At 44.8% G+C, this 27590-nt stretch overlaps 1 protein-coding gene across 8 annotated transcripts in view; it reads left to right on the top strand.

Moving 5' to 3' along the window:
* The window catches only part of PXK (PX domain containing serine/threonine kinase like), an 81453-nt gene that overhangs the window by 50284 nt on the left and 3579 nt on the right, over window positions 1–27590 (top strand). For 3 of the 8 annotated variants that reach the window (XM_087866910.1, XM_087866909.1, XM_045807464.2), the window contains 11 exons: window positions 56–130; window positions 2957–3061; window positions 3620–3721; window positions 5075–5236; window positions 5673–5790; window positions 7046–7124; window positions 9591–9639; window positions 14796–14873; window positions 15411–15497; window positions 16153–16222; window positions 18844–18906. In XM_087866910.1, coding sequence (XP_087723036.1) covers window positions 56–130; window positions 2957–3061; window positions 3620–3721; window positions 5075–5236; window positions 5673–5790; window positions 7046–7124; window positions 9591–9639; window positions 14796–14873; window positions 15411–15497; window positions 16153–16222; window positions 18844–18906 — 988 coding nt within the window. Of the gene's footprint in view, window positions 1–55; window positions 131–2956; window positions 3062–3619; window positions 3722–5074; window positions 5237–5672; window positions 5791–7045; window positions 7125–9590; window positions 9640–14795; window positions 14874–15410; window positions 15498–16152; window positions 16223–18843; window positions 18907–25078; window positions 25118–27590 lie in introns of those variants that run through there. The other 5 variants (XM_087866913.1, XM_087866911.1, XM_087866914.1 and 2 more) reach the window with 5 other exon arrangements.

The raw sequence follows: 27590 nt of genomic DNA, 5'->3' as shown, positions 1-27590 counted from the left end.
ATTTTTATTTTGATAATTTAAAGCAACACCCTGATATTTTCCCCCATGTTTTCAGGCTGACCTTGGTCCCGACAAGTATCTGTCAGATAAAGATTTTCAGTGTCTAATCAAACTTCTGCCTTCCTGTTTGGTAAGTACAAGCCCATCTATTCTTTTTCTTTTTTTTCCTATTTTAGTTTTAAGTAATCTCTACACCCAACGTGAGGCTCAAATGCACAACTCCAACATCAGGAGTCATATGCTCTACTGACTGAGCCAGCCAGGCGCCCCAAGCCCTTCTATCATTCTAGGTCCTGATGAGAGGTTAAGAGTGTTTCCTTGTAGGTGACCATGGACAGAAGAGCCAGAAATAGTCTGTAGGCTCAAGAGCATGGAGGGGTGCAGTGGATTTCAGTTCACACTGAAATTGCTCAGGGCTGCTCCGTAGTTCAGAGGCCGTGTAAGTGGCGTTCAGGACATCGGCACAGCCCATGAAACTTGATGATTTAAATGCTTACATGTGTTTTCAGCAAATATCCGAGTAGGAAAGCACCCACTTTGTTCTCGGTGAGGATGTTTCTTCTATCCGTGGAGTTGAAAAATCGGTTTCTCACCCGTGAAGACAGAACTAATATGGATTTAGACAAGCTAGGTGAGGGAAGGCACAAAGGGCCCTTTTGCTGTCCGAGTCACTCTTCTCACAGGCCAACTAGTTGGCCTTTAGGAGTGCCTGGCATTATTTATGCTAATGTACAGTTCTGATCCAAGGCCTGTAGTGGAAAGAACCACATCAATATATTTGCAGAATGTCTTCAGGAAAAGACTAATCTGGCCAGAAAAGGGAGTTAGTATTGATGTTCTTTATCTGTGGTCTGCACGAGGATACAGGACCCTAGAATGAGTCATTCATGAGCACAATTATGCTGACCTGTCCAGCTGGGTTGGCAGATTCATTTTTGAAGATAGAGTGTCTTGTCAAGCTAGCAAAACCAAGCTTTTAATGAGGTGTGCAGTGTAGCCAAGAAGAATGCTGTGGTCTTTGTGTGTGATTAGTTGTGTGACATAGGCTCTCAGCATTCAATTCCAAATTTCCTTTAATGGTTGTGCTTTTTAAAAAGGAAGGTAGTGCAGATCAGTGGTGCGTATTAATTGTAGAAAAGTCAGAAAACATGGACAAGCAAAAATGAGAAAATGAAACTCACCTGTAATCCCAGCCAACCAGGAGTATGAACCAAAATGTTTAGTTGTTGCTTTTCTAGAACTTTATGTGGTTATTTTTGAAAAATTATACACATATTGTTTTAAAACCTGATTTTTTGGTTAATGGTACACCATGCACATCTTTTATGTTGAATAAATATAGTATAATATCATTATTACTGGCTGCATAGAATTATCATTGGCTTTACTTCAGTTTATTCAACTAATCTTCTACAAGACATTTGGACCACTTCCAGTTTTTTGTTCTTTTTTTTTAAAGATTTTATTTATTTATTCGACAGAGATAGAGACAGCCAGTGAGAGAGGGAACACAGGCAGGGGGAGTGGGAGAGGAAGAAGCAGGCTCATAGCGGAGGAGCCTGATGTGGGGCTCGATCCCATAACTCCAGGATCACGCCCTGAGCCGAAGGCAGACACTTAACCGCTGTGCCACCCAGGCGCCCCTGTTCTTATTTAAAAAGAAAAAAAGCCACAGGCTAAATATTTGTGCCCATCCTTAATTTATTTTCATCAAATAAGTAACAAGAATTAATAAGGGAGATATTTTGAGACTGTGTAAATGTCCTGTTCTTATCAAAGCTCCACTAGGTTTAGCTTCACTGAGATTTTCCAACAACCCCATCATTCCTCTTATGTTTATCAGTTGGCATTGTACTGTAAGGAAGAGCTTCCTAGTCTCTCTTCTTTGTCTATTTATATCAGTTTGAACTCAAGGATTTTTATTTTATTCATTGGGTTCCTTTTTGGGGTGATGAAAGTGTTCTAAAACTAGATTGTGTGGTAGTTTGTACAGCTCCATATATATGAAAACCATTGAATTGTACACTACAAATAGGTGAATTATGATGGTATATGAATTATATTGTACTAAGCTGTTACAGTATCAACAGCAGTCATTTTGATGTGGTGGTCAGAAGAAGCTTCATGATCAAGGACTATATTTTCCTGGACACACCCTTCCATCCCCCAACCCACTCAACCCCTGCCCTCCCAAACCTTTGCCCAGCTCACGTCCTGTGGGTTTAAATTTTAATGGTACTCGTTTGAGCAAATGGACATTGTAATACCTGCCTGAAGCCAGTTGGTTCATGTAACCAAAATTCCAGGTCATATGAGGACTTTCAGCCATTAAATAATTTGTCTTACTGTCCACCCCCACTTGGTTGACGTCAATGACCCCACCTCAGGAAGACACTGAATCATCATACTGCACCCTGCAAAAGAAGGACGGGAAGATTCATGCTAGCTGCTTTGGATAAGGGCCAAGATGCCAAAAGATGCTGCTTTTTTGCTTTTCTGGCTTTTACGCTCCCTGGCTTGGCACCAAACAGCAGCGTGAAATGTTAGGCAATGCTGTGAATGGAGACGCATTTATCCTGGTCCTCACTTGGCTGTGCTAGGTTTGGCTGTATTCTTTACCAGTGTACAGAGGCAGAATATGAAAACCGTTGTCCCCCAGACTTGTGCCTGAGCTCAGAGCATGTGCATCCCCAGACAGATGCCTTCACGGGGAGAGCTCACCATGCCAGTTGTCTGTGTCCCTTTGTCAGTATAGTGTATGTTCCTTCTGTCTCCTGAAGAACGACATGCTAGTTGATTATCTGATAAGAAAATGCCACATGTTCAGGGAACATCCCCACATTTATGTGCAACTAAACTGCTGAGATGGTGCTTAACTCTGTATAACCAGATTCTTGATCTCAAAGGACCCAGATGCTGATGCGAATAAATGTGAATTTCTTTTTTGTTTTGGCAGCACCCTTATATATTTCGGGTCACCTTTGCCACAGCTAATGAGTCCTCTGCATTGCTTATTAGGATGTTTAATGAAAAAGGAACTTTGAAGGACCTGATCTACAAGGTACTCATGGTGCAAGTTCATGGTCATAAAGAAGTTCTCAATCCCTTCAGAACCTATTGCAGATACTTGATCCCTAAGATTCCGGAAGTTAGGCCCTGAGGGTTTTATTTTAAGTTTGATTTGATTTGGAATTTATTTTGATTTTAGCAGTAAAACTACCGAGTCTTGTTAAAGAGCATTCCTTTCCCCAAATGAAAGAAGGTTGAACAGGTAATGATTATGTCCATTACCATTGTAGGCTGCTCTCTTAGGTCAGTTTTAAAGTTTGTGTCTTTCACTTAACAAAACAATACTGAACTATCTCAGTAAAGTTGGAAAACAAGACTTTGGGGTCTGCTAAGGCCAAGACCCATCTGCACTGGAACAGAGAAAGGATGGAACTCGGGTCAACCTCTTTCTATTAACTGTACAGAGTCTTGTAATTTAAAAACCCACATCCCACGAGCTGACCTCATCTGCCACCCCCAGCTGCTTAGAGTCCTGCCTGTTCCAGGAGGCTACATGTGGAATTCAGACCCTCTGCTGCTTTCTTAATATGCTCTTTGTGCTTTTCCAAAGGCAAAACCAAAAGACCCATTTCTAAAGAAGTACTGCAACCCTAAGAAGATTCAGGGCCTTGAACTCCAGCAAATAAAAACATACGGGCGGCAAATATTAGAGGTAAGAGATATTTAATATTTACTTAGGTTGCACTGGAATTTCATCCAGATTACAGTATTCTTTTGGGAAAGTTCTTGGGCAATATCCAAAAAAGTTTAAATTGTCTGATTGCTAATAAACTGATGGCATTGTTCTATTTTATCCCAAAAAGCAAATATTTGAGACTAAGGCAGCCGATTCAGATCTACAAAATTCCAAAAGCTTAGCTATTGGAATTTAGTGTCTGATTTTTAAGAACTTCACTGTGCAGTACCAACTTTTGTGTTATGTTTGGTTGATCTTTATCTTTGTGCCAGGATTGTTGATTTTGTAATGTCAGTACATAACCATATGGCTCCCTTGCAGAAGTGTAATTAGCATGAAAAGCCTTTCCCATATCACTCTCTAGAGCCTTGTTCTCCAGGCTTCTTGGATTGAGCAACCCTATCAGTGAAAACAATTTAAGCATAACCCCCCTCAAAGTTGTATATATAACTAGTATATGCATGCACTACTATTAATATATGTTGTGTATTATAAGTTCAGTTAGGAAAAAAGGAGATTTTTTTTTTTAAAGTAGGCTCCACGCCCCGTGTGGATTCCAACACAGGGCTTGAACTCGTGACACTGAGATCAAGACCTGAGCTGAAATTGAGAGCCGGACACTTAACCGACTGAGCCACCCAGGCATCCCGGAAAGAAGGAGATTAAAAACAAATAGAAAGAGAAGTTGTCATATTTTCTTCCAGCCTGCAGTACATTGTCCTGGGCACCCCCTTTGGCTAGCACTGCTCTAGTTCATGAGGTCATTATGGGTGTATCTCCAGGCATCTCTCTTGCTGGGTGAGCCACCGTTTATTAAATGGCAGCTGAAAAGTTTGCTGCTTTCTGTGGGAGCCTGTCATGTGTTCCTATTAATAAATAGCCCAATATATTCTGAGAAGAGATTGGCCTAGGGATGTTTTTAGTTAAACCCCTTTTCCTGAACAACGGCTGATGCCTTGACATGATAGCTTTACTCATCTGTGTGGGAGGGTCAAGACTTTGGCCTGAAAAGAGCTGGCCTGTTGAGATCAGAAAGTGCTTGAAGTTGAGCTTTTTGGCATCCGAGCTGTTAACCCCAAGCAGGTGCAGGCTGCTCCTCTGTTCTTTGTAAATGAGGGAGCTTGGCGTTGCATCTCACAGCTGGAAAGCATTCACCATCACCCCCTTTTTCCAAAGAAATGGATGGAGGTGGCATTTTTCTTTAGGAATCTCCTCAGTGACCTGTTTGGTTTTGTTTCAAAATACATTGACTTAAAAAACTAAGTTTAACCTGTTTCATAGCTGAATGAGTTGGGGGGGGGAATGTAACCTATACATAATTTTTAATAGGTACTGAAGTTTCTGCATGACAAGGGATTCCCTTATGGGCATCTTCACGCCTCCAATGTGATGCTAGATGGTGACACTTGCCGGCTGCTAGACCTTGAGAATTCCTTATTGGGCCTTCCTTCCTTCTACCGATCCTATTTCTCACAATTCAGGAAAATCAACGTAAGTTGCTAGAAGTAACGAAAACAGCAAGTTCATTTTTAGGTGTAACTAATCCCTGTGGCAGGACCCATGATCTGCCCATGTAAGAAATATGCACTAAGCAGTGAAAGGTACAGGCAGGATAGGCCATGCCTATTGGCTCTGTTCTCCCACAGAGCATCACTCTATATTTAAGAGCCTCATTGAAATGGTAGATGGGACAAGGAGGGATGTAGAATCACTGACTAGAAAATAGTGGAGAGTAGGACCAAGACCTTGGGTCAGAGCAGTGCCTTGTGAGCTTTTGCAGAAGGCCCTGGAGTTGTGTTTTCACTACCAGTTATGAGTGGGGTTGCCCCTGGGCCATGTTTTTCTCTGGAAGCTTAGGGAAGGAGCACTGGGATTCCCAAAGCTAAACTGAAGGATAACCATGCTGCCGCTCTCTTGTCTTCCACAGACATTGGAAAGTGTGGATGTCCACTGCTTTGGCCACTTACTGTATGAAATGACTTACGGACGACCGCCAGATTCAGTGCCTGTAGATTCCTTCCCTCCTGCACCGTCTATGGCTGTGGGTCAGTATGGGGTTTGGAGGAGTCTTCTGGGCCCTGGTAGTCTGCAGAGCTACTCACCCCCTTTCCAGAGTCCAGGAAGGACCCAGAGGACGTTGCCATGCTCCATAGCCAGCCAAATCCAATTTAGAAGTAAATCAGGTCTGAGCAATATATTTAAATTCACTTCACTAAAAATTCAGACGGCTTGTCCATTTGTCAGTCTATCTGAAACCACAGGAGACGTATTATAACTGCGTTCGAATTTCGGGAGCAGGAGGTTGTAAAGAGAGGTCTGGCCAGACCGAGTCTGATATAGAAGCAGGAGCCAGGAGCAGGCAAATTGAAGCCAGCCTTTTGACTCGGGTAGGTGTCAAAGGCCAGATCAAGGCTGGAGTGGGACCTGCAAGGAACAAGAGCCATGGGCCGGCCATCTGGTAGATAAGAGGCTGGCAGGCCGAGAGCGAGGAAAGGTAGGCTAGAGTACAGACACCTGGCAGATTGGATGCAGGTGTTCTTCCAGCATTACTCAGGGGACTGAGGAGGGCCGGGCGACAGGCGGGAGGCACCTTTGGGAGAGAGACGTAGGGACTGATGCAGACTCATCCAGGAGCCTTTCATCCCCTCCACAGCCAGCTCAGAACTCATCGTTAGAGCACCGAGAGGGGAGGGCAGGGTAGCTCTTGGACCACCGAGCCTCGGAGGTGTGCAAGCTAACCCTCCACCAAGTGCTAGTTTTGTGCCAAATGAGGTGGTTCAAGAGTACAGGCCCTGAGACTACTTTGTGTTGAGTTCGGACAGCTGAAACTGAACAGTGACCTGTGAGTGGAAAAATGTGGCTGCTTTTGTTTATATCATGCAGGGTGTTGGATGATGAGATATCAACAGTTGGCATTTTGTGTGCTGGTTTTGATTAAAAAGCAGGCAAGCAGCAAAATGTCTTTCGAGTTCAGAATTTTCTGTATAGTGTTTACTTCTCTTTTACGAGAGCAAACACTTTTATGAATGATATCTGGAATCCTTCCTCCAATTATCTTAGAAATATATTTAGCTTTCTGTCAGCATGTGGTTTCTGAACCATTTATTTTGAGTCATCGGTAACATGGTGTTGCCAACATTCCCCTTCCCCATGTATGCCATCTGTCTGTGCGTGAAGAGTTTTGACACCGTCCTGATCAGCCTGCAGACAGTTGTTGCAAAGTGGTGTCAAACTTTTCATCACCAAGTGGATTTGCCAGCATGTTCTGTGGAACTAAAATGTGTATCTGTTCATTTCAAGTGGCCGTGTTGGAGTCTACGCTGTCTTGTGAAGCCTGTAAAAATGGCATGCCTACCGTCTCCCGGCTCTTACAGATGCCGTAAGTCAATCACACGCCTTGGTTGTCACCCTCCTAACTGTGTAGAACGCCAGACCACTGAGCCAGGTGCCTGTGCCATGGTAGAGACTCAGGTGTGGTCCTGGCAGAGTTGAAGTGACGTGCTTGCTGTGGGTCACTTACAGCATGATATCGTGACCTCTCCGCTACCGTGGTCTGACTGCTGATGTCCGCATCTTCCTGTGTGTCTCTTGCTGTCCACGTTAGTTAGTGTCATGTGCGTGTACACGTGTCCCCCCCCCCCCGTCCCCGCTTAGGACATTCTGACGGAGGGCCTGCTCGAGCGCTGTCCTTCATGGCCCTGTTTCCGCGCACCGGCTGGCCCTCAGCCATGGGTGGTTCTGCCCTCTAGGAGGAGGGTAATGTGTTTCTGACCTCCCGTGCACTCGTTTGTTCCTTTGCTCCTTGGGTCACATGGATTACACATCTGACATACCAGGCGTTGTGCTCGAGGCTTGGAGTGCAGAAGACATTCTCCCTTAAACTGGGTGATGACTAGTTCAAGACTGTTGTAATAGTGCTGCAGGGTCTTCCCTCCAGCTGTGTCCTCTGTCTGTTCTTGGAGAGGGCAGCAGGGTGGTTAAGAAGGGTGCGTCTGAGGTTAGACAGACCTGGGGGTGGACCCAGCCTCACCACTTCTATCTGGGTGACCTTGGGCAGGTTTCCTGCATCTGGAAGTGGAGGCTCCTTATCTGGGAAATGGGGATGGTAATAGGCCCCACCGGAGAGGGTTGTTCGGAAGATTGAATGAGACGGTTCCTGTTGAAGTGCCAGGTACTTAACAAGTGCTTATCGAATGTTAGTTGTGATGAGTATTGATTAGCTTGTATTTTGTGAGCATCACGTGCCATGTGGCGCACCCCGTGTGTTGTCTGTACCAGCTTGTTGTATAACAGATGTACTCGGGAAACAGTGATGTAGGGAAACAGGGCAGGGCTTAGCTTGAATGCACACAGCCAGAGCTCAGAGGAGGTCCATGTGTTTAGAGAGGGTCCTAGGCTCTGTAGAAACCCTGCAGAGCCGCCCCAGACCCTGCCCCGTGGATGTGACATTTCAAAGTTTGACTGACACTGGTGTGTCCCTCTCCCAAGTAGCCACCATTAACAACAATGTGAATATGGAAGAATAGACCCAATTAAGGAAATGAAACAATTTTCACAGAAACTTTTAAAAGAAAATGCGTTTGTAGTTAGGGAACAGCCTGGATCCCCGTTGATGTAGTTGGGTTTGCATTTGCAGCCCCCACGTTCCAGACCTCTTCCATTCTCCTTCCAGCCTTCCAAGTCAAAGGGAATCCACAGTGTGTTTTCCTCACTGAAGTCTTTATACCCTGCGGCCTTGAGAAGAACTTGAAGAGGCGTGAACTATGTTCAGTTAAAATGCGTTTTGTGGAAGTAAATGGGCCTGTGCCCTTGACGGGGAGAGTTCTGTCTCCACCTCCAGAACCGCCCAGGGAACACTGTGGAGAAAAGTTAACTGTCATTTCTACTTGTGAAGTATTTTCTGTTTTTTAAAAAGGGGGACTCCTCAACGCAAGACTCCCACATAGCCATGTGGGCACTGCCCAAGTAACCATTTAAATTCTCCAAACTGTCTTAGCCAGAGTAGTCCACAATTCCTCATGCTGTTGTTTTTAGTAACATAATTTTTGAAGAGAGAATTGATATACTCTAAAAGCTGCTTTAAAAAAAAAAAAAGAATACAAGAAACACTTCTCAGAGGAAGATTATTTTCTTGTTAGATTCCAATCAGAACAGTTTCTATTTACACATTTGTATTTTACTGAGCTCTAGAATGAATTTTTTAAAGATTTATTTACTTATTTTAGAGAGAGAGAGAGCAAGAGCAGGGGGAGAGAGAGAATCTTAAGCAGACTCCGCTCTGAGCGAGGAGCCTAATACTTGGCTCAATCTCAGGACCCTGAGATCATGATGTGAGCCGAAACCAAGAGTCGTACACTTAACTGACAGCACCACCCCTAGAATAAATTTTATCCTCTTCTGGGGTTTAATAAAAAAGGGGGAAAATTGGTTATTCTGTTTAGAAATATCGCATAAATTATTTGTAATATGATAAAAATATAACAATAGAATAATATAATAATTTGCAAAACTAATTTTTAAAGTGTTTATTATTTTACTCTATAGCATGAGAGGACTGTTGCCCTGCAGTGTGGGGAAATAACCTTCAGTACAGGGCTGACCCAGTCTCTCCCTGGTAGCACCTCTGATACTGGGGGGCAGGGGGAGGTTCTGAGCTTTTTCTGTGGTCACATTGGGTGGCCTGTAAACTTTGAGTTTGTCGATAAGCATGAAGTGGTAGACTGGGCCAGGGCTGGGGGATGTGGGGGCCTCATGGGCTAAAGATGTCTCACTCTGTTTTGATCCTGTTCTGAGAGGACACCTGGCTTAAGAAAGATTTTTGTTTGTTTGTTTGTTTTCTTAACAGATTATTCAGTGATGTTTTACTAACCACTTCTGAAAAGCCACAGTTTAAGGTAAAGCAAATCATATCATTTTTTTTTTGGTCTGTGACATATAGAAGTTGATTTTGAAACTTGGTGCTTTTAAAAAAATTATTGAAGTAGAACTGACATACAACATTATGTTAGTTTCAGGTGCACAGCAACATAATGACTCGATATTTGTGTACATTGTGAAATGATTACCACAGTAAGTCTAGTTAATGTCTATCACTATATATAGTTATAATTCTTTTCTTCTTGTGGTGAGAACTTTTAAGATTTACTTTCTTAGCAACTTTCAGGTATACAATACAGTATATTAATAATAGTCACCATGCTGTACATTGTCTCCCTATGACTTACTTATTTTGGAACTGGAAGTTTGTGCCTTTTACCCCCTTCACCCATTTCATCTGCCTCCCCCACCCCAACCCTGGCAACCACCATTCTATTCTCTGTGAACAATCTGTTCTCTATGAGTTCAGGTTTTGTTTTGTTCTTAGATCCGACATGTGAGATCATATGGTATTTGTCTTTCTCTGTCTGACTTATTTCACTTAGCATAATACACTCTAGTTCCATCCATGTTGTTGCAAATGAAAGGATTTCCTTTTTTATGGCTGAGTAATATTCCATCGTATATACCCCATTTTCTTTATGCATTCATCCATTGATAGACACTTAGGTTGTTTCCATGTCTTGGTGTAAATAATGCTGCAATGAACATGGGAGTGAATATCTTTTTGATTTAGTGTTTTGATTTCCTTCAGATACATACCCAAAAGTAGAATTGCTGGATCATATGGTATTTTTAATTTTTTGAGGAATCTCCATACTCCTTCCCCGTTTACATCACCAGTAGTGTAAAGGTTTCTTTTTTCTCCACATCCTGGCCAACAGTTGTTATCTTGTCTTTTTGATAGTAGCCATTGTAACAGATGTTAGGTGGTATCTCTTGTGGTTTTGATTTGCATTTCCGTGATTAGTGATGTTGAGCACCTTCTCATTACCTATTGGCCATCTGTGTGTCAAGTTAGTGCTTTTTTTAATCAGACAAGTGAAGGTACAGTATTTTTTTTATTGACATATAGTTAACATACAATATCGTCTTAGTTTGCATACATCAAAGTGATTTGATATTTTTATACATTATAAAATGATCCCCACAATAAGTCTAGTTACCATCTCTTACCACACAAAGTCATTAAAATATCGACTGTATTCTCTATGCTGCCATGAAGATGGCTTATTTATTTTATAACTGGAAGTTTTGTTACTGTATTTATAATAGCGAAAATTTGAAAACAATCTAAATGTTCTACAGTTAGGGACTAGTTTAATAATTTATGGTATATCTGTTTATAAAATGTTTTTTATCTAATAAAAGTAAAATTTATAAAGACATTGTAGTAGCATAGAAAACGATTATTTGGGCTAAGGGGGAAGAAGCAGGATATAAAATACAATGTGTAAAAAAATACCTGTGTCTAGCAGAAAGGCAGGAAGGAAAAATCCAGAGAAGTAGCAGTGTTGCATGGTATCATGGGAAAAACAGGGGCTTTGGAGCCCCTGTTCCCAAAAAACCGAGGATGATGCCTTACTTTGCTTTTTTAATATGAGCCATTTATCTATGGCAGCTTTTCTCAGGCATGACGTGTTTTTAAAAGATTTTATTTATTTATTTATTTGTCAGAGAGAGAGAGCACAAGCAGGGGGAGCGGCAGGCAGAGGGAGAGGGAGAAGCAGGCTCCCCACTGAGCCGGGAGCCAGATGCAGGACTTGATCCCAGGACCCCGGGATCATGACCTGAGCTGAAGGCAAATGCTTAACCAACTGAGCCACCCAGGCACCCCATCAGACACGACATTTGACATTTGGGATCAAATAATTTTTATGGGGGTTTTCCTGTGCATTGTCCGAGGTTAAGCAACATCCTGACCTGTACCCACTGGATGCGAGCAGTCCTTCCCTTCTGCCCCACACATTGTGATGATAAAAAACGTCTCCAGAAATGTCCTCTAGAGAGAGAAGGGGGCAAAACCACCCCTATTTGAGGTCCACTCATCTATGGGCCTGATCTTGGAGTTGATGTTTACTCAGTATGTACAGTTGGTGAGTAACACCTGTTCATTGTCCTTGGTCAGCTGAGGTGGTCTGCACGAGCACCTGGAGGGGGAGGGCCTGGCTCTCCTCAGAACTTGAGGTTAGTTTTGTTCTGGGCAGTAGAATGAAGGGTGATGATTCTTCCTCCTCTCCATATTCCGAAAGAACATGTAATACTATTAAGATGAAATTCCATTTAGGAAAAACAAAAACAAGGTGGGGTCAGAAGATCGTACAGGAGAGGAAGACACTTTCCTCTGTCCTGTTTTGCTACTCAAAGGAGTTCTGACAAAAATAGCTTGTTTGGATCTGAAGTAGGAAAGAAAAACATTTAAATCCATCTCTTCTTCACTGAAACTCCTCAGGAAATACATTCCGCCTTGTAAATAAATATGCTCACCCCAAACCTGAAAGTCCAGCCCAGGAATTATTATTAGACCTTGTTCTTTCTTGGAACCAGAGAGTCTGTGCAACAATGACAATGTGATTTTAAAAACCAAGGTTTAATTTTTGGAAAGATACACAAGAAACTGGTGACATTGGTTGCCTACGTGAAGGAGAACCAGTTGGCAGACTATTTAGTGTGTATGTACTCTGTCATATCTTGAATTTTGAACCATATTACCTACTCAAAGTTTTTTAATTTAAATTTTTAAAAGAATAAGAGAGACAGGAAGTTCACCATGATCCAGGTGTCTGTTTTCCAGGCCTGACCTTCTTGTGGCTTGAGAAACTAGTAAGTTAAGAAATGACAGGCTCGGAAGCATACAGGGTACCAGGCTATTCTAAGAGCATCTTCCAGCAGGGGGCGCCTGGGGTTGAGTGTCCGACTCTTGATTTCAGCTCAGGTCATGATCTTAGGGTTGTGGGATTGAGCCCCACGCTGGGCTCTATGCTGGAGCCTGCTTAAGATTCTCTCTCCCCGCCTGCCCTCACGCTCTCTCTCTCTCTCTCTCAAAAAAACAAAACAAAAACAGAACAAAAAATGAGTGTCTTCCCCAGGAAAAAGCTTAAGCTTGTGAAATTCAGAAAGTAAATTTTTCACAGAGAAAATTCCTCTGAAGTTATAAAATACTCCAGTTACTTGAATGTGTGTGTGTGTTCCAATAAGCTGTATATATTTGTTATTCTAATTATGATAAAAAACATAAAAGTTACCCTCTTAACCATTTTTAAGTGTACACTTCAGTAGTGTTAACTGTGTTCACATCTGTTGTGTGACATATCCCTAGAACGTTTTTACCTTGCTAACTGAAACTCGAAACCCATCAAACACCCCCCCATTAACCCATCCCCAGCCCTTGGCAAATACAGTTCTACTTTCTGCTTCCATGACTGTGACTATTTCAGATATCTCATATAAGTGGAGGCATACAGTATTTGTTCTTGTGACTGGCTCATTCCACTCAATGTAATGTCCTCTGTGTTCATCGGTGTTACAGCATGTGACAGGATTTCCTTTTTTTTTTTTTTTAAGATTTTATTTGAGAGAGAGAGTACGAGTGAGGAGAGAGGAGCAGAGAGAGCGGGAGAAGCAGGCTCCCTGCTGAGCAAGGAGTCCAATGTGGGACTTGATCCCAGGACCCTGGGATCATGACCTGAGCTGCAGGCAGATGCTTAACCAACCGAGCCACCCAGAGTCCCCAGGATTTCTTTTTTCTTTTTTTTTTTTTTAAGGCTGGATACTATTCTACTGTACGCATATACCACATTTTGTTTATTCTTCTGTGGATGGACGTTTGAGCTTTTTCACCTCTTGGCTATTGTGAATAATGTTGCAGCGTGCAAATATCTCTTCGGGACCCTGCTTTCAGTTCTTTTGTATAGGTACCCAGAAGTGGGATTGATGGATCATGTGGTATTGCTATCTTTAGCCTTTCGAGGAACTTCGTGCTATCTCCCACAGCGGCTGCACCATTTTACATTCCCACCGTCCGTGCACGAGGGCTCCGCTTTCTCCACATCCTTGCCAGCACTTGTTATCTTCTGCTTTTTCAATAGGGACCATCCTAATGTGTGTGAGGTGATATCTCAGCATGGTTTTGATGTACATTCCTCTATTGATGAGAGATGTTGATTAATCTTTTCATACACTTGTTGCCCATTTGTAAATCTTCTTTGGAGAAATGTCTCTTCAGGTCCTTTTGCCCATTTTTATCCCCCTTAGATTTTCTGATCTTTTTCTTTTTTTTTTTCAGCTTTATTCTGGTATAATCTATTTTTGGCGACAAATCATTTTTCTGTCAGGTTACTTATTTTTCTTTTATTGAGTTATAAGAGTTCTTTATATATGTTGGCTCTTAACCCCTTATTAAATATATGAGTTCCAATTATTTTCTCCCATTCCGTAGGTTCCTTTTTACTCTGTTGATTGTTTCCTTTGATATGCAGAAGTTTTTAAAAAGTTTCATCTGTCTGTTTTTGCTTTTCTTGCCTGTGCTTTTTGGTGTCTTATCCAAAATCGTTGTCAAATCCAATATTTTAAAGCTTTTGTTTTGTTCTAGGAGTTCTATAGTTTTAGGCCTTTAGTCCAGTTTTGAGTTGATTTTTGCATATGGCATAAGGTGAGGGTCTAGCTTCATTCTTTCACATGTAGATATTCAGTTTTCCCAGCACCATTTATTGAAGACACTGTCCTTTCTCTACTACGTACTTTTTGGCACCCTATTCAACTATCATTTCACCATATACGTGAGGGCTTATTTCTGGGCTCTCTGTTCTGTATTGTTGTTCTGTCCATCTGTCTGTATGCCAATATAACATTATTTTGATTACTGTAGTTTTGTAATATATTTTGAAATCAAAAAGTGTGATATTTCCAATTTTGATCTTCTTTTTCAAGATTGTTTTGGCATTTTGAGGTCCCTTGAGTATTACTTGAAACATATTATGTTTATTTATGTGTATTCTATATTCATTACTAGAAAATGGTAATGAGGTGAGCATGTCGGGGATGGATAGTATTCAAGGGATTCTATTGCCAGTTCCCTCCTTCATGATAACCAGCCGCTCCTTTACTAAAACCAGGACCTTTTAAGAGAATCTCTGGCCATTTTACTCAATGGATGTACTTTCTTTTCTTTCAGATCCCCACGAAGTTAAAAGAGGCATTGAGAATTGCCAAAGAATGTATAGAAAAAAGGCTAATCGAAGAACAGAAACAGGTAAATTGTTAGTAGCTCCTTATTGCCTTTTGATCTTTTAGCGTTTGCATCCTTTGCCATGGTATTCACAGTGACTTACTTTTAACTGGTTGTTCATTCCATAAACATTTCATGCATCCTTGCTCTGAACTGGGCTCCATGATCAATGCTGTGCGATAGCTGATTACTTCACAGTCCTGCCCTCAAGGGGCTCAGCCTGTCGGGGAAGCAAGCACATCCATAACACCTGGTCATCCTTTATGATTGGGGCAGGCAGGGTAGTGGTGGGGGGCACACGTGGTCCTTGCTCTGAAGGTGCTAGGAGCCACGCTTGTCTTCCATAGAAGAGAGAAGGGCGGGAAGGAACAGGGGAAATGAGAAAGGTCTTCATCTTCTGGCAGACTCTTCTCCCAGACATCCAGACCCAAGCTTGGAGGCATACAGGCTAAGCAAAGACAGAATTTTCATCCAAAATAATTTGATTTGGCAAAACATATTAGAGATTTTCATTAATGTAGGATACACTTAACATTTGTGGTGAACTATGGTCTCTTAAAGATTCACCAGCATCGAAGACTGACAAGAGCTCAGTCTCACCATGGATCTGAAGAAGAAAGGAAAAAGAGAAAGATTTTAGCTCGAAAGGTAAGCCTGATGTCTCTGAATTCTCTGTGAATTTTTTTTTTAAAGATTTTATTTATTTATGAGAGAGAGAGAGAGAGAGAGAAACCATGAGCAGGGGGAGGGAGAAGGAGAAGCAGGCTTCCCACTGAGCAGGGAACAAGCCACCAGGCTCCATCCAAGGACCCTGAGATCATGACCTAAGCGGAAAGCAGATGCTTACCCGACTGAGCCACCCAGGCGCCCCCTCTCTGTGAATTCTTGACTACATGTGAAGAAAGTTGTGGGTTAATAGTGCACATTTAGTTAATGACAAGATTTTGTGCTGTATCTCCTTGAAAGCTAAAACTATTTCCAGATGACTAGTTTGCAGCTTCTAAAAAAGAGCCACATAATATCAGCAGAGAAATGGACCATATAGTTTCCTGGCTTGCTGGGATGATTACAGCCTAATGTAATTGGGGAGAATGACTGGCCTGAGATAGTAAACTCAGCATTCTTGGTTTTATTCCCCTTTTTGGTTGTGGCTTGTGGCTTCTTAACTGTATTAAGTTTTGAGGCCAAATATGACCTTGTATGTCGCTAGTTTAACTGTGTGCCTGGAAAATACTTGTATTGTAACTCTCCGTTTCAGTGTATTTATCCTTCGCTGTTCCCCATCTCTCTTTTATTTTTAAAGAAGTCAAAACGATCTGCTGTTGAAAATAGTGAAGAGCATTCAGCAAAATACAGCAACTCCAATAATTCAGGTAACTGGTTATAGATTGCAGTGGGCCTCTGGACCCAAGAGTCAGGACTAGGAGTCAAGAGTTTCTGGCTTCTGGTAGCCAGACACTGGGCAGTGTAGGGAACAAAAGAACCCTGCCCCTAGTAAAGAATTGTGACAACATTCACGGGCTCACCGGACTCAAATACTAGAAGAATCCTCAGAGGTTATGGGGTAACCCAGCCTCTGCACTGATGGCGAGACTTGATCAACCAAAGATGAGCATTAGGCATGGATGAAAAACCAACCCAACTTACAACACGAGGCCTCCTGTTTGTTAGTAGAACCTCCTTGAACAGAAATGACCCTGAATCCTGCCCTCTTCCCTGGTCACCATGTGGTGGGAGGAAGCGTCCTCATACGTGGGTTAAGGAAAGCACCCAACGGTTGGGGGGGATATGTGGGGGAGAGAGCATCTTTCCAGAAGGGCCGGGGTAGCACAGAGCACCGTCCTGAGTTGGCAGTCCTTGCTGCCACTGCTGGCTGCCCCTTGCCCAGCCCTGCTGGCTTTGGGCCTTAATGTCTCCATCTTTGGAAATCAGGGCCAGATTGAGTGATCCTTTGGGGACTTCCAGTTCTTCCACCTTATGTACCTTATGAATCTTTTTTCCCCCCACCTTATGACTCTGTGAGGTAGAGTTCCACAGAGAGAAGGGGAGGCTTCATCCTACCCCGGGCAGCTTCGGCTTAGCCCGGAGGGCCATGGCAAGGGGAGGTTTTGTTAGGTTGAAGGATAGCTGCATATACTTTCAGGCACGAAGGGCTGAGCAGAGAGGAGAAGCTGAAGATGTACGAGAGACTGACTGGGAGGCCAGAAGGCCAAGAGGTTAGCCTCAGGAGCCAGATGTCAGTCTCCCCGTGGAGGAACCCCAGCCAGCTTTTCCTGGCGGCAGGAGCCAGGAGGGCTGGGTGAGGAGGCAGAGGCGTTTCGAAGTGGAAGGAAAGGAGGACATGGGGGGTGTTCACAGCTCGTGCCTTCGCAGGTCTTCTCCGCACAGTCAGTGAGGAGATGCCTGCCAGGGCGCACAGGACGTGAGGCCTGGACCAGCCGCAGTCAGAGACTGCAGGCGGTGCGGGTGGGGCTGGAAGTCAGAAGAGGGACTGTGGGGAAAGGCCGTGGACTCCGGGAAGAGGGGGGAGTGTGCTGACACAACTGCCTGTAGACTTCAGCCGCAGAAGGGAAGAGAGGTGGGGAGGCCCCAGTGAGGACCAAGGCTGGCTCCTCAGGGATAGTGGCTGCTGTGGCCAGCGGGTAATTCCAGGGTTAGAGGTCTCTTTTCCCCACGGTTGATGCAGTGGACATGGGCCAGTCATCATCATCATTGGGCTGAGACTCATGTCTCCAGCCAGCGTGTCTGACAGATACTCTGTCTAGCGGCTAATTCTTTATAGAGCAGAGAAAGCCTGGCTCAGTGTTCTCCACTTTCCCGAGGCCCTGCCTACCTGCAAGGCTCTGGGCCCCATGCAGCCAGATGAGATTCCATGGACTCCTGAGATCCTGCCATGCCCTCAAGAAGTTCAGGAAAGCCAAGTAGCCGTTGGTGGAAATGGACAGATCATCTCCAGACCCCACTGGAATCACAAGTGCAATCTTCTCCCCCTTAAAAATCTACTTTAGCATTGCAAAGCAGCGGGAAGACAGGACGCTTTGGGTTCTACCTCCTTTTTCAGTAAAATGCCTCTCCTATTTTATTGGGAGGTGAGAGAATATTGCAAATAGTGAAAAGCTATTCCGCTTGAGGGAGATGTGGTTAAATACGGGTGTTTCTTCTCATGCCCAATGTCCATGCTGTGTCCAACCTGTCCTGTGGGTGATTGGAGGCCTCTCAGGGGCATGATAGCAGCCCTCCCTGGAGCTTCCGTCACCCCCTCCATAGGACCTCTGTGGTGGGGAGGGGGCTTCCTGTTGCCACAGGAGGGCTTACGTAGGAACCTCCATCTGCTCTTTGGGCCGATTTCATGTCAGGCCGGGAGGATACTCTCTGGGGACTCCTGAGCAATAGGGAGATGCTGAGAATATAAGGATATGCACCTTGTTTTAAAGGAAATAAAGGTGCTCATTGGATTTCATCTGAGAAGAGGCCTGGGAGATCCACAAACCGAACAGACTGACCCTATCTAATGGAATGTAGCTGCTGATAACATGGAATTTCTGCAGAGAGCATTGCTGTGTGGACGCTGTGGGGAACTCTCGCTTCTTTTGGAGAGGCCTCCACTGGACGGCTCTGTCCCTTGTACTGTTTATGGCCACTGTCATTTGTGATTCATTATGCAGGGACAGAGGCTGGGTCAGGAAGAAATACCATAGCCACCTGCACAAGCTGTTGACAGCTCAGAGCTGGTTTCAAACCAGGCAGGGCGTGGGGAGCGGGGGGTGGCAGGGGGCCCTTAGTGGCCTGGGGACGAAGCGTACCCTGCACTGCAGTGGAAGTCTGTGGTCACGGGGTCCAGTCTCTGAATTCTCTGTCCTTCCTCACCTTTTACCAGAAGGCCCACCCACTCAGCCAAGTGCAGAGTCTCAGACAATGGTGAGTCCCCCGCTCAGGCCAGATTCCAAATGTCCGTCTTTGGTTCCCAGGAGGGTTTCTCTGTGTTTTCTCTTAGCAGGATCTGGGGCCAGCTCACCTCTCACATCCCCATCGTCACCAACTCCACCCTCTACAGCAGGTGAGTGACAGAGGCAGAGTCCCCTGCCGCCCTCCTCTCGCCCAACAGGAGGAGGAGTGGGGCCCTTTGCCTTCCTGCCCAGGCCCAAGCGTTGCAGGGGTTAGGCAGGACCAGCCTTCTCCAGGGAAGCCAGCAGGGAGTGCACACTGGGCGAGCTGAGGGTCTAGATGTCCAAAGTCAGACTTCCCGGGGAGTGGAATAGTTGGCTTCAGAGGCAGCGGCCACCCTCTACCTCCAGCCTGCGCTCTTGCTGAAAAGCCTCACACAGGGCTCCTCAGATCAGATCTTGCCCTGGTACATGCTGAGCGGAACAAAACAGTTGCTCTGTGGCTCAGGCGCCTTCTTCTGCTAGAGCTCTCTCTTCGGGGAGCCCAGCCACAATGTCTGTGTTGTCACCGAGCAGCACTGGTGAAATGCCCAGGTGTGGGAGTGACATAACCACCAAGTTTCTGATTTCCTGATAAATGTTCGTGCTCTGTTCTGCTCTCTAATGCATTTACTCATCTGAATAGTTTTCTGTGGCTAGCCTTTGTTCTGCCTTTGTGAATTAAATCAGATTACTATGAGTTTTGTTTGAAAAAAATGTAGAAAGAATTTATCTTGGGGAATATTTATAAGAATAATCTCTAATTCTGTGGGATAGCCTCATAATGTTCTTTCCCTCTTTCCTTTTCGAACTAGTATCTCTTTTCTGACCATTTTGCAAGCCTCATAAAAACACATTGGGGGACCAGTATTTCGTTTCACTTCTTAAGGGAACCAGATGTTCTAGACGTCAGAGGAGCTGGTTCTGCCATTCAGAGCTTGTCAGCTGTGCTTGGAAGAGTTGCTGCAGCTGTCTGAAGGGAGGGTCATTGCCTCGGGTTGGTTTATGCGTTGACAATTCCATATAAATCAAGGCCTAAGGCAGCACCCAGGAGCTATCAAGAGCATTACCCATCTGCTCTCAAATCTTCTAACTGACCTTCCTGAGAAAATGACAAGCAAGTGTAGAGGGAATAGTTAGCACAGCTTACTTCTGGCTGGTGGTGTCTCTTGCTGACTGGGGATGGTTACTGGTGGCTTGCTGCCAAGTATTCCGGGCCAGGACCCGTTTTGAGGAACAAAGCACCTAGTTCATAGGAATGATATTCTTTTTCCTGGCTGACTTTGTGAGCAGTTTTTACAAGAAAGCCCCCAAATGTTGTTCAAGAGAGAATATAGTCTCCTCTGTCTTGTATAGGCTTGTTAGAAGGACTTGTATAGTCTGGTCAGAAATTTCTGGAGGGCGCCTGGGTAGCGCAGTCGTTAAGCGTCTGCCTTCGGCTCAGGGCGTGATCCTGGCGTTTCGGGATCGAGTCCCACATCAGGCTCCTCGGCTGGGAGCCTGCTTCTTCCTCTCCCTCTCCCCCTGCTTGTGTTCCCTCTCTCGCTGGCTGTCTCTCTCTGTCACATAAATAAATAAAATCTTTAAAAAAAAAAAAAAAAAAAAGAAATTTCTGGAACTCCACTGCCCAGATCACGTTCAGCCATTTTCTGGAAGAAAGGGTATTAATTTCACACCACTTAGACATTTGAAGGAAATTGAGAGAATGAATAGTGAGAATCCATAAACCCTTCTTTTAATACACCAGGTGTCTCTTTAGTCATAGAGAGTACCTACTGTGTGTGCATTAGATGTGGTCGTGGGAAGTTAACTGCCAGTTCTCATTTTTAAATACCTTGGGGAATTCTCAATCTGTTTGGATTTTTTTTGTGACTCCTCTGATTTACCTGTGTTTTGAATGGGAGCTATCTTATACTGTAGCAGATTTGCAGGAGATGAGGAAATTTTTAGAATGAGAGAAGAAAAAGGGGAATCTTTTGGAATTAGAGGCAATGTTGGAAAAAACGTTGAGGTGAGTGGGAGCGGTAGGGGGCATTACTGTGAATTTGATCGTACTTATTCTGGAAGGGAGTTGAGAGGGAAAACATATGTGAAGCCCCAAGCACAAAGCCTGGCAGAGGTAGGTTCCCAGCAAATATTGGCTCCTTCTGTCCTTTATCTCCTCTAACGATTTGTTGATGAAATTAGTGTCTCAGCCCTGAAGACTCTACTCTGACCTCTGCTGGGCACATACCGTAATGCATCTACTAAAAATGATTACTATTTGCCTGTCGACCCAGCATTTCAGGCCCTAAACAGTGAGTTTATTCATTCAGTTACTCGGGATGCATTTAGTGAGAGCCTGCAATGTGCTGGGCACTGTGGTTGGTGCTGGGTTACAGGGATGAATAGACAGACAGGGCCCTAGCTCGTGTGGAGTCCCATTTCCAGCACCTGTCATGAGCTCCAAAATGGTAGGCATAATTAATCAAATGCTTTCCTTGCGGTCCAACCATGGTAATTTTTTTTCTCCCAATATTTCCCCTCTTTCAATAGAGAATCTCCGCCTGAAAAACTACTCCACCAGCTTCTGTTCTGTGTAAGGCACGAGGGAGCCACAAACAAGTAGTAGCTTCATGCTGCTACGCCCATGGTTGCTGCTCAGTAAATCCTTGTTGCTGGTTTGCTTGGGCCTGCTCTGCCTTCAAGGCTCTGCTGGGCGAGAGCAGACTGTGGCTGGTCAGCCCCTGCTTAGACTGGTCCCTCCTTCTAGAACAGGAGGCCAGGCTTCTCAGTGGGCTCATCTTTCTCGCTGCTTCTCTGCATGCTGCCCATCTTGTTGCTGGAATCATATTTACTCCAATTTATGTCTTTATTTCTAGGCCAACTTTATAATTTTAAAAGGTGTGCTTATCTGGGAATGAAGTCAAGAGTAGTGTCTTATAGCTTCATGGTGAAAGGCAGTTTTCTCAAAAAAGGAAGGAAAAATCTTCACTCTCAAGGACTAGTATTCAAAAAACAATTCCTGCTCAAGGTAGCGTCTCAAACACAACTGAATCTGGGAGCCCTTGGGAACTCTAGCTTGGGCCGGGGAACCTAAACTTGAGGGCAAACACTTGCTAGTTCTGGGACCTTGGACAAGACTGTTGGCCTCCCTGTTGCTTCCGGTTTCCCGTTTATCAGTGAGGATAATAATAGTGCCTGCCTACGGGCGTTACTGTGAGGCTCCAGCGCGCATTCCGTATGTATGGGGTTAGAACAGCACCAGGCGTACAGTAAGCCCTTGCTACACTGTTCCTTATTGGGCACCTTGGATGAGTCACTTTATGTGTCCAGGTGTTGGCTACCTCCTCTGTCAAAGGCAAAAAGGTTGGAATTAAGGAGAAAACATCTCACAGTCCCTTCTAATCAAGCATACTGCAAATCCACTGGAGACCCTGTTTGCTCAGCAACAGATCAACTTAGGCAAGTTCACTTGGACCGCATTGTCTTCTTCCTGAAAGCATCAGCTTTAAGCACGTTCGTGATAGCTGACGGTGGTCTTAGGCTGTATGACTTTTAGTATGGGGCAGAAGTGACAGATGTTTCTAAGCGAAGGGGTCTCTCATGAGCTCTTTCCAGCAATCAGGTAAGTGCTGGGGCCTCCCCCATTCCTTCCTGCACCTCCTGCCATGGCGCCTCTTCTTGAGGTCCTTACCAGATTGATAGGAGAAATATCATTTCCCTCAGTTGCTGGTGATTCCTTTTGGAGGGGTGGGATTCTCTAAAACTCTTGCTGCAGTCTTATATTTTCAGTGAGAACATTCATTTCTTTTCTGCTAAAGGTTATGCTTCGGAAAATCACTCTTTAGTGATTTTCCAGAGGTAGGAAGCATAACCTTTAGCAGAAAAGAGCTTTAAAATTCTTTATCTTGACTTATTTCATGGTAAATATCACCAACTCGTGTTTACACTTTGTATTCCTAGAACCGATGGTTTAGAAGGTCCCAATTTACACACACACACACACACAAATACGCCCTTGCACTCTCTCTTTGGGAGCAGGCAGGCCTGTTGTCTTGCTGTTGTGTGTGTGTGTGTGGCTTCTTTTTAAAACAGGTTTGCAAAAGAGTGTCTTGGGAAAGCTAAGTAAGAGGAGACCCTAAATTACTGTTGTTCTTAATAATCCTATCTAACATATTTTAGGCGCTTATTTTGTGCGAGGCACTGTTCTGTGTGATTTATAGTCAGTTTGATTTAATCCTCACGAATACCTTCCTATCAGTGAGAGTAATTTCTACTATAGCTCCATTTTAAAGGCAGAGAAACAGAGGCTCTAGTGAGGTTAAAGGACTTTGACCAAGGTCACACAAGTGGGGGACGCTAGAGCTGGGATCCGAACTTGGTTCTAACCTTGCCCGTTTACCCCACCGGTTTTTTTTTTTTGTTTTTTTTTTTTTAAAGATTTTATTTATTTATTTGACAGAGATAGAGACAGCCAGCGAGAGAGGGAACACAAGCAGGGGGAATGGGAGAGGAAGAAGCAGGCTCATAGTGGAGGAGCCTGATGTGGGGCTCGATCCCGGAACGCCGGGATCACGCCCTGAGCCGAAGGCAGACGCCCAACCGCTGTGCCACCCAGGCGCCCCATACCCCACCGGTTTTGATCGAGTGCCTGTTTTCTCGGGTGCACTGCAGGGTTGTATGCTGTTAAATATTGCTCAGTGGCCTGAAAAGAACCCTGAAAGTAGAGTTGGAACACCCTGGGTGTGGTCCTAGCCCTGCCACTTTGCAGCTAAGACTTTGGACAGTAATTTCCATTCTTTGAAGCTGTCTTCTAAAAGAATTCCTGGTCTTTGTTAGGTAATGTACACCACAGAGCTTTATAAGCAGTAACGTGCTATCACGTATAAGCTATGAATGCCCTGCCAGAGAATTCTAGCCCTTTTGCTTGCAGCTTATAATTTAAAGCAATCGTTTTGGAGAGAGAGCTGGCAATTTATAGAAAACTCAGTGTGTAAGAATAAGTGGTGAGAGAGAGGGAAGTTTCAGATCTGGAGAGCTGGAGGAGGGAAAACAGAGCCTTATGGGCACAGAGTGACTGAAAGCTTAAATGATAGGCAGGATGGTTAAGAATAAAGCACAAAAAAAAAGTATATTTATTTAGAATGTTGGGAGTTTTCAGAATCTGTCTAGCCAGGTCAAAGTCTGAAACCCATTCTAGGCTCAAAATCCATGTCTCTGGCCGTAAGAATTGCCTTTTTCTCGAAACCTACGCACACACAAAGCAGTTGCCATGTTTGGGACGAACAGGTCTGCCTTCAGTGCTTCTCTGAAAAGTGTGCTGACTCTGCTCTCCTGCCCTCTTTGAGCCCTCCTTCCCCACCTCCAAGCCCAAGGGGGTAAGGCTGCTATGGGTGGTAGTGGCGCAGGGCAATGTCCCCAGGATCCTCCAAGATCTGTCCCTTGTGAGTGGTCGGCCTGCCCAGCACCTTGTGGGCCTCATTTCTCGGCCCTTCCCCAGTGACCCTCCTGTTTATCGGGAACTCTGGGACTCACTGTCAGGGAAAGCATTATCCTTCATTCACATTTAACCTGGAATCCAGTCGGTGAAAAGGAACACAAGAAAAAATGTTTGCCTTGCTTGTTTTCTTTTTAACGGTTTTGTAGTCACAAGTAAGCAAATGTCACTCCCTGCCCAAATCTAGCCTGTAGATCCCAGTGGCCTTCAGGGAGGGACCACTTGTCCCTGCCCAGGAGCTCCACCTTAGGCCTACCCCGTGCTCTTGCTCTTCCCAGCTGTAAAAAGACCGGTCTCCATTTCAGATTATAGAAGACTCGATTGGGGGAAAGTGAAGAGTTCTAATTTTTCTCCCATCTTGATAAATTGTCCTTATTTAGCAGTAGAACTGATTACACTTCCTGTACCCTTCCCACTTATGCGGGGTGGTGGTGGGGACTAAAACCTTCACTGGTCTTCCGAAGTGAGTGTTGTGCTTGTAAACAAGTAAAAATCCCACCCAAATGGCTCTGGGGGAAAAAACAGAGGAAAAAAGTATGAAGAGGAAAGCGACTCTCTGGCAACTCTATTAGCATATTGACTCTCTGGTTACTGTATTAACATATTTGCCGTCTTCTGAAAGGGTCACAGTCGTTTTTTTACAAACCGGTGCATTTTGCAACTGGTGCATTTGCGGTGAAGTAGGTCCTAGTTTGGCAGTGAGAATAATCAGCATGTGATGCAGACTAATATTTTGCTGTCTCTTACTATTTGATTAAATGACACTGAAATCTGAATAATGACTTGTGTCCCCTCTCTTTCTCTTTCTCTCTCTTTGCTGTTTTCAGTAGAGCATGCACCATTTTGAACGTGAATTTTCGGTAAAGTAAGCTATACTGATTCCTCTAACTTTAAAGATGCTCTGTTTCTGGATGTGAAATGGGCCCCAGTGCATCTAGACCACTGAAGCGATGAACAAATGGGAAAGCACATTTGGGATGATTTCCGTATCTGAACATTTAAGTGAAATACAGCATCTTTAAAAAGCACCCAAGTGACTTCATTTACATTCATTTCATTTTCACCATGACCTTCAAAAGCTTCATTTCCACTCTGTTTGTAGTTTTAAAATACAGATCTAAAACCTGTAAATCAATCGCATGGTATTTTGGTATATTTTAATTTTGGAAAGCAGGATCTCGGAGTCTTGGTGCAGCAAAATTACTGGTTCCCTGCTGAGTTCTTGGTTACAGGAAGACAACTCACTGGCTTTTGTAACTGACAGTAGGGAAAAACAGTTCTCTCTAAAGCATCCCTAATAATTCGTGAGTTGGGACATGAGTGCAGCCTCCTCATCTATCTGAGGCAAAATACAAAGGCCGTTGCCAAGAGCTGGGGGGGCTGCCTGCTTCCAGGGGCCACTGCTGTCTGTCCCCTCTCGAGGGTGGCTAGCAGGTCTGGTGTTGGTCTGGTGGCCATGTGGTCTCCCCACTCCTATTCGCGGACCATGGATGAACTCAGACCAGACACTTGTAGATTGCCCACTGCTAAAACTGGCCCTAAAGAAAGGGCACCCCCCAGACGTCCTTTCCCTGAGGCTGGCGAGGATGTTTCTGGCAAGGCATTCTACCCGACATCTAACCTATGCTCTTCCTGCGACGGTCTGTGGTCTGTTCCAGGGCCTCTGCTGGATTGCCAGGTTCTCATTAGTTTGGTGGATGGGACTCTGAGGAGATTAGAGTAGTTGGCTTTGGGGACTTTGTCTCAGAGTAGGTAGGATGGGCCAGAACTGTTTGGAGCACCCCTCATCCGGGGTTTGCAGGCCAGTATTTTTAAAGCTGGGTGAATTCAGTTAGCAACCAACCTTTCTTTCTTTTTCCTTCAAATTTTTATTTAAATTCTAGTTAGTTAGCAACCCATGTAACATGGAATCTGTCTGGTCTGGTCTGTGGCCCGGGGATAAGGGCTTTTGGGTACCTGTTGGCAGGGAGGAGTCAGTGGCACTCAGGCCTGCGTCAGGCTGACTAGCCAGCCCTGAATTTGGCCCCATCAGTATTGCCAACTGTTAGACTGTGTTGTAGCTTAAGCCCCAACAAACTGTAAAGGAAGCTTGTGGACTCTGGAGAAGGTAAAAAGAAAAGGCCATAAAACCCTGGGGGGGTGCTGTAGTCAGAGGCTGAGTCCCTGGGTCTTTGTTCTTGCTTCCTCTACTCCTGACCTTCTGACTATGGGACTTCCTCCCCACTTCAGAGTGTTCTGAGCTGGCAAGATGAGGTCTGGCCTTGCCCTGGTTGTACACATGAAGATCTGCCCTCGTTGTCATAGGCCCAGTGAGGAAAGTGGGCCTTGTGGGACAGTTAGGCCCTTTGGGTCCGGTCTGGCCCTCTGGGGGCAGACGTCAGGGTGACCTTGCTCCTTACCCTTGCACGAGCAGCCCCTCCTTCTGCACAGACCTCCATATCTCATCTGCTTTATAAGCACAGGTTACTGTATGGCACTGGGGACCATGTATTTATTTATGCTACCTACATATTCAAGGAGATTCATTTGAAGCCGTAACAATCTCAATCTTTGCCCAAAAAATAAAGATCCGTGTACTGAACACCACCCCCAACTCCCAGTTTGCACTTTTAATTTTTGAGCGGCTGGTAATGCAGCCAGAGTCGAGGGTCGGCTCCTCATGAGGGCCCAGCAGGTTGGTTCTGTGCCAAGAGGCCACCCATATCCAGGTCCAGCTGCTGAGACCCACCGCTCCCCCCCAGAGTCCCAGGCTGGAGGGGCAACGGGTCTCTGGATGGCTCGCTCTGTGCCTGTAGCACAGTACAGTGCTGTTGCAGCCCAGAGCCTGTCTTGTTCCTTGTAACCTGCAGTGACTTTTCTCCAGGGTCAAAGCACAAAGCTGGCAGGCAGGAACTCTGGAGCCCCTTCTGGTACAGCAGGCCCTGAATGTCGAGCCCAGATGCAGCCGCCCTTTGCTGGCCGTTGGCTGGTGCTGCGGGCTTGTCGGGGAGCTCTTGGTGCTGCTCTTGAGTCCCAGGAGCCTTCAGAGACACCCTCCTCCTCTCGGAATTTCACGGCCACTCTCCAAAACCCCCTTCTGGCACGCTTGTTCTCCCTGCTCTTCTCACCTCAGCAGTCATTGTGGGTTTAAAGTCCTCTTTATCTTGGTAACCCTTGTAACATAAAGCTGGGAACATTTTTCCACAAGCCACCCCGGCAGAGAACATGATAGAGCTTCCTTAGTTATTTCCGTACATATCGAACCAGTGAGAATCACATGTTCATTTGTCTGTATTTAATGTTTATTCATATTGCTGTATTTTCATCATTTGAGAATTTGAGATTGCAGAGCATGAATGT

The sequence above is a fragment of the Ursus americanus genome, chromosome 14, assembly GCF_024610735.1.
Source record: "Ursus americanus isolate L20-20 chromosome 14, mUrsAme1.1.p, whole genome shotgun sequence".
Lineage (NCBI taxonomy): Eukaryota > Metazoa > Chordata > Mammalia > Carnivora > Ursidae > Ursus > Ursus americanus.
Note: the sequence above shows the minus strand (reverse complement) of the source record. Positions and strands in the feature narration are given on the sequence as shown.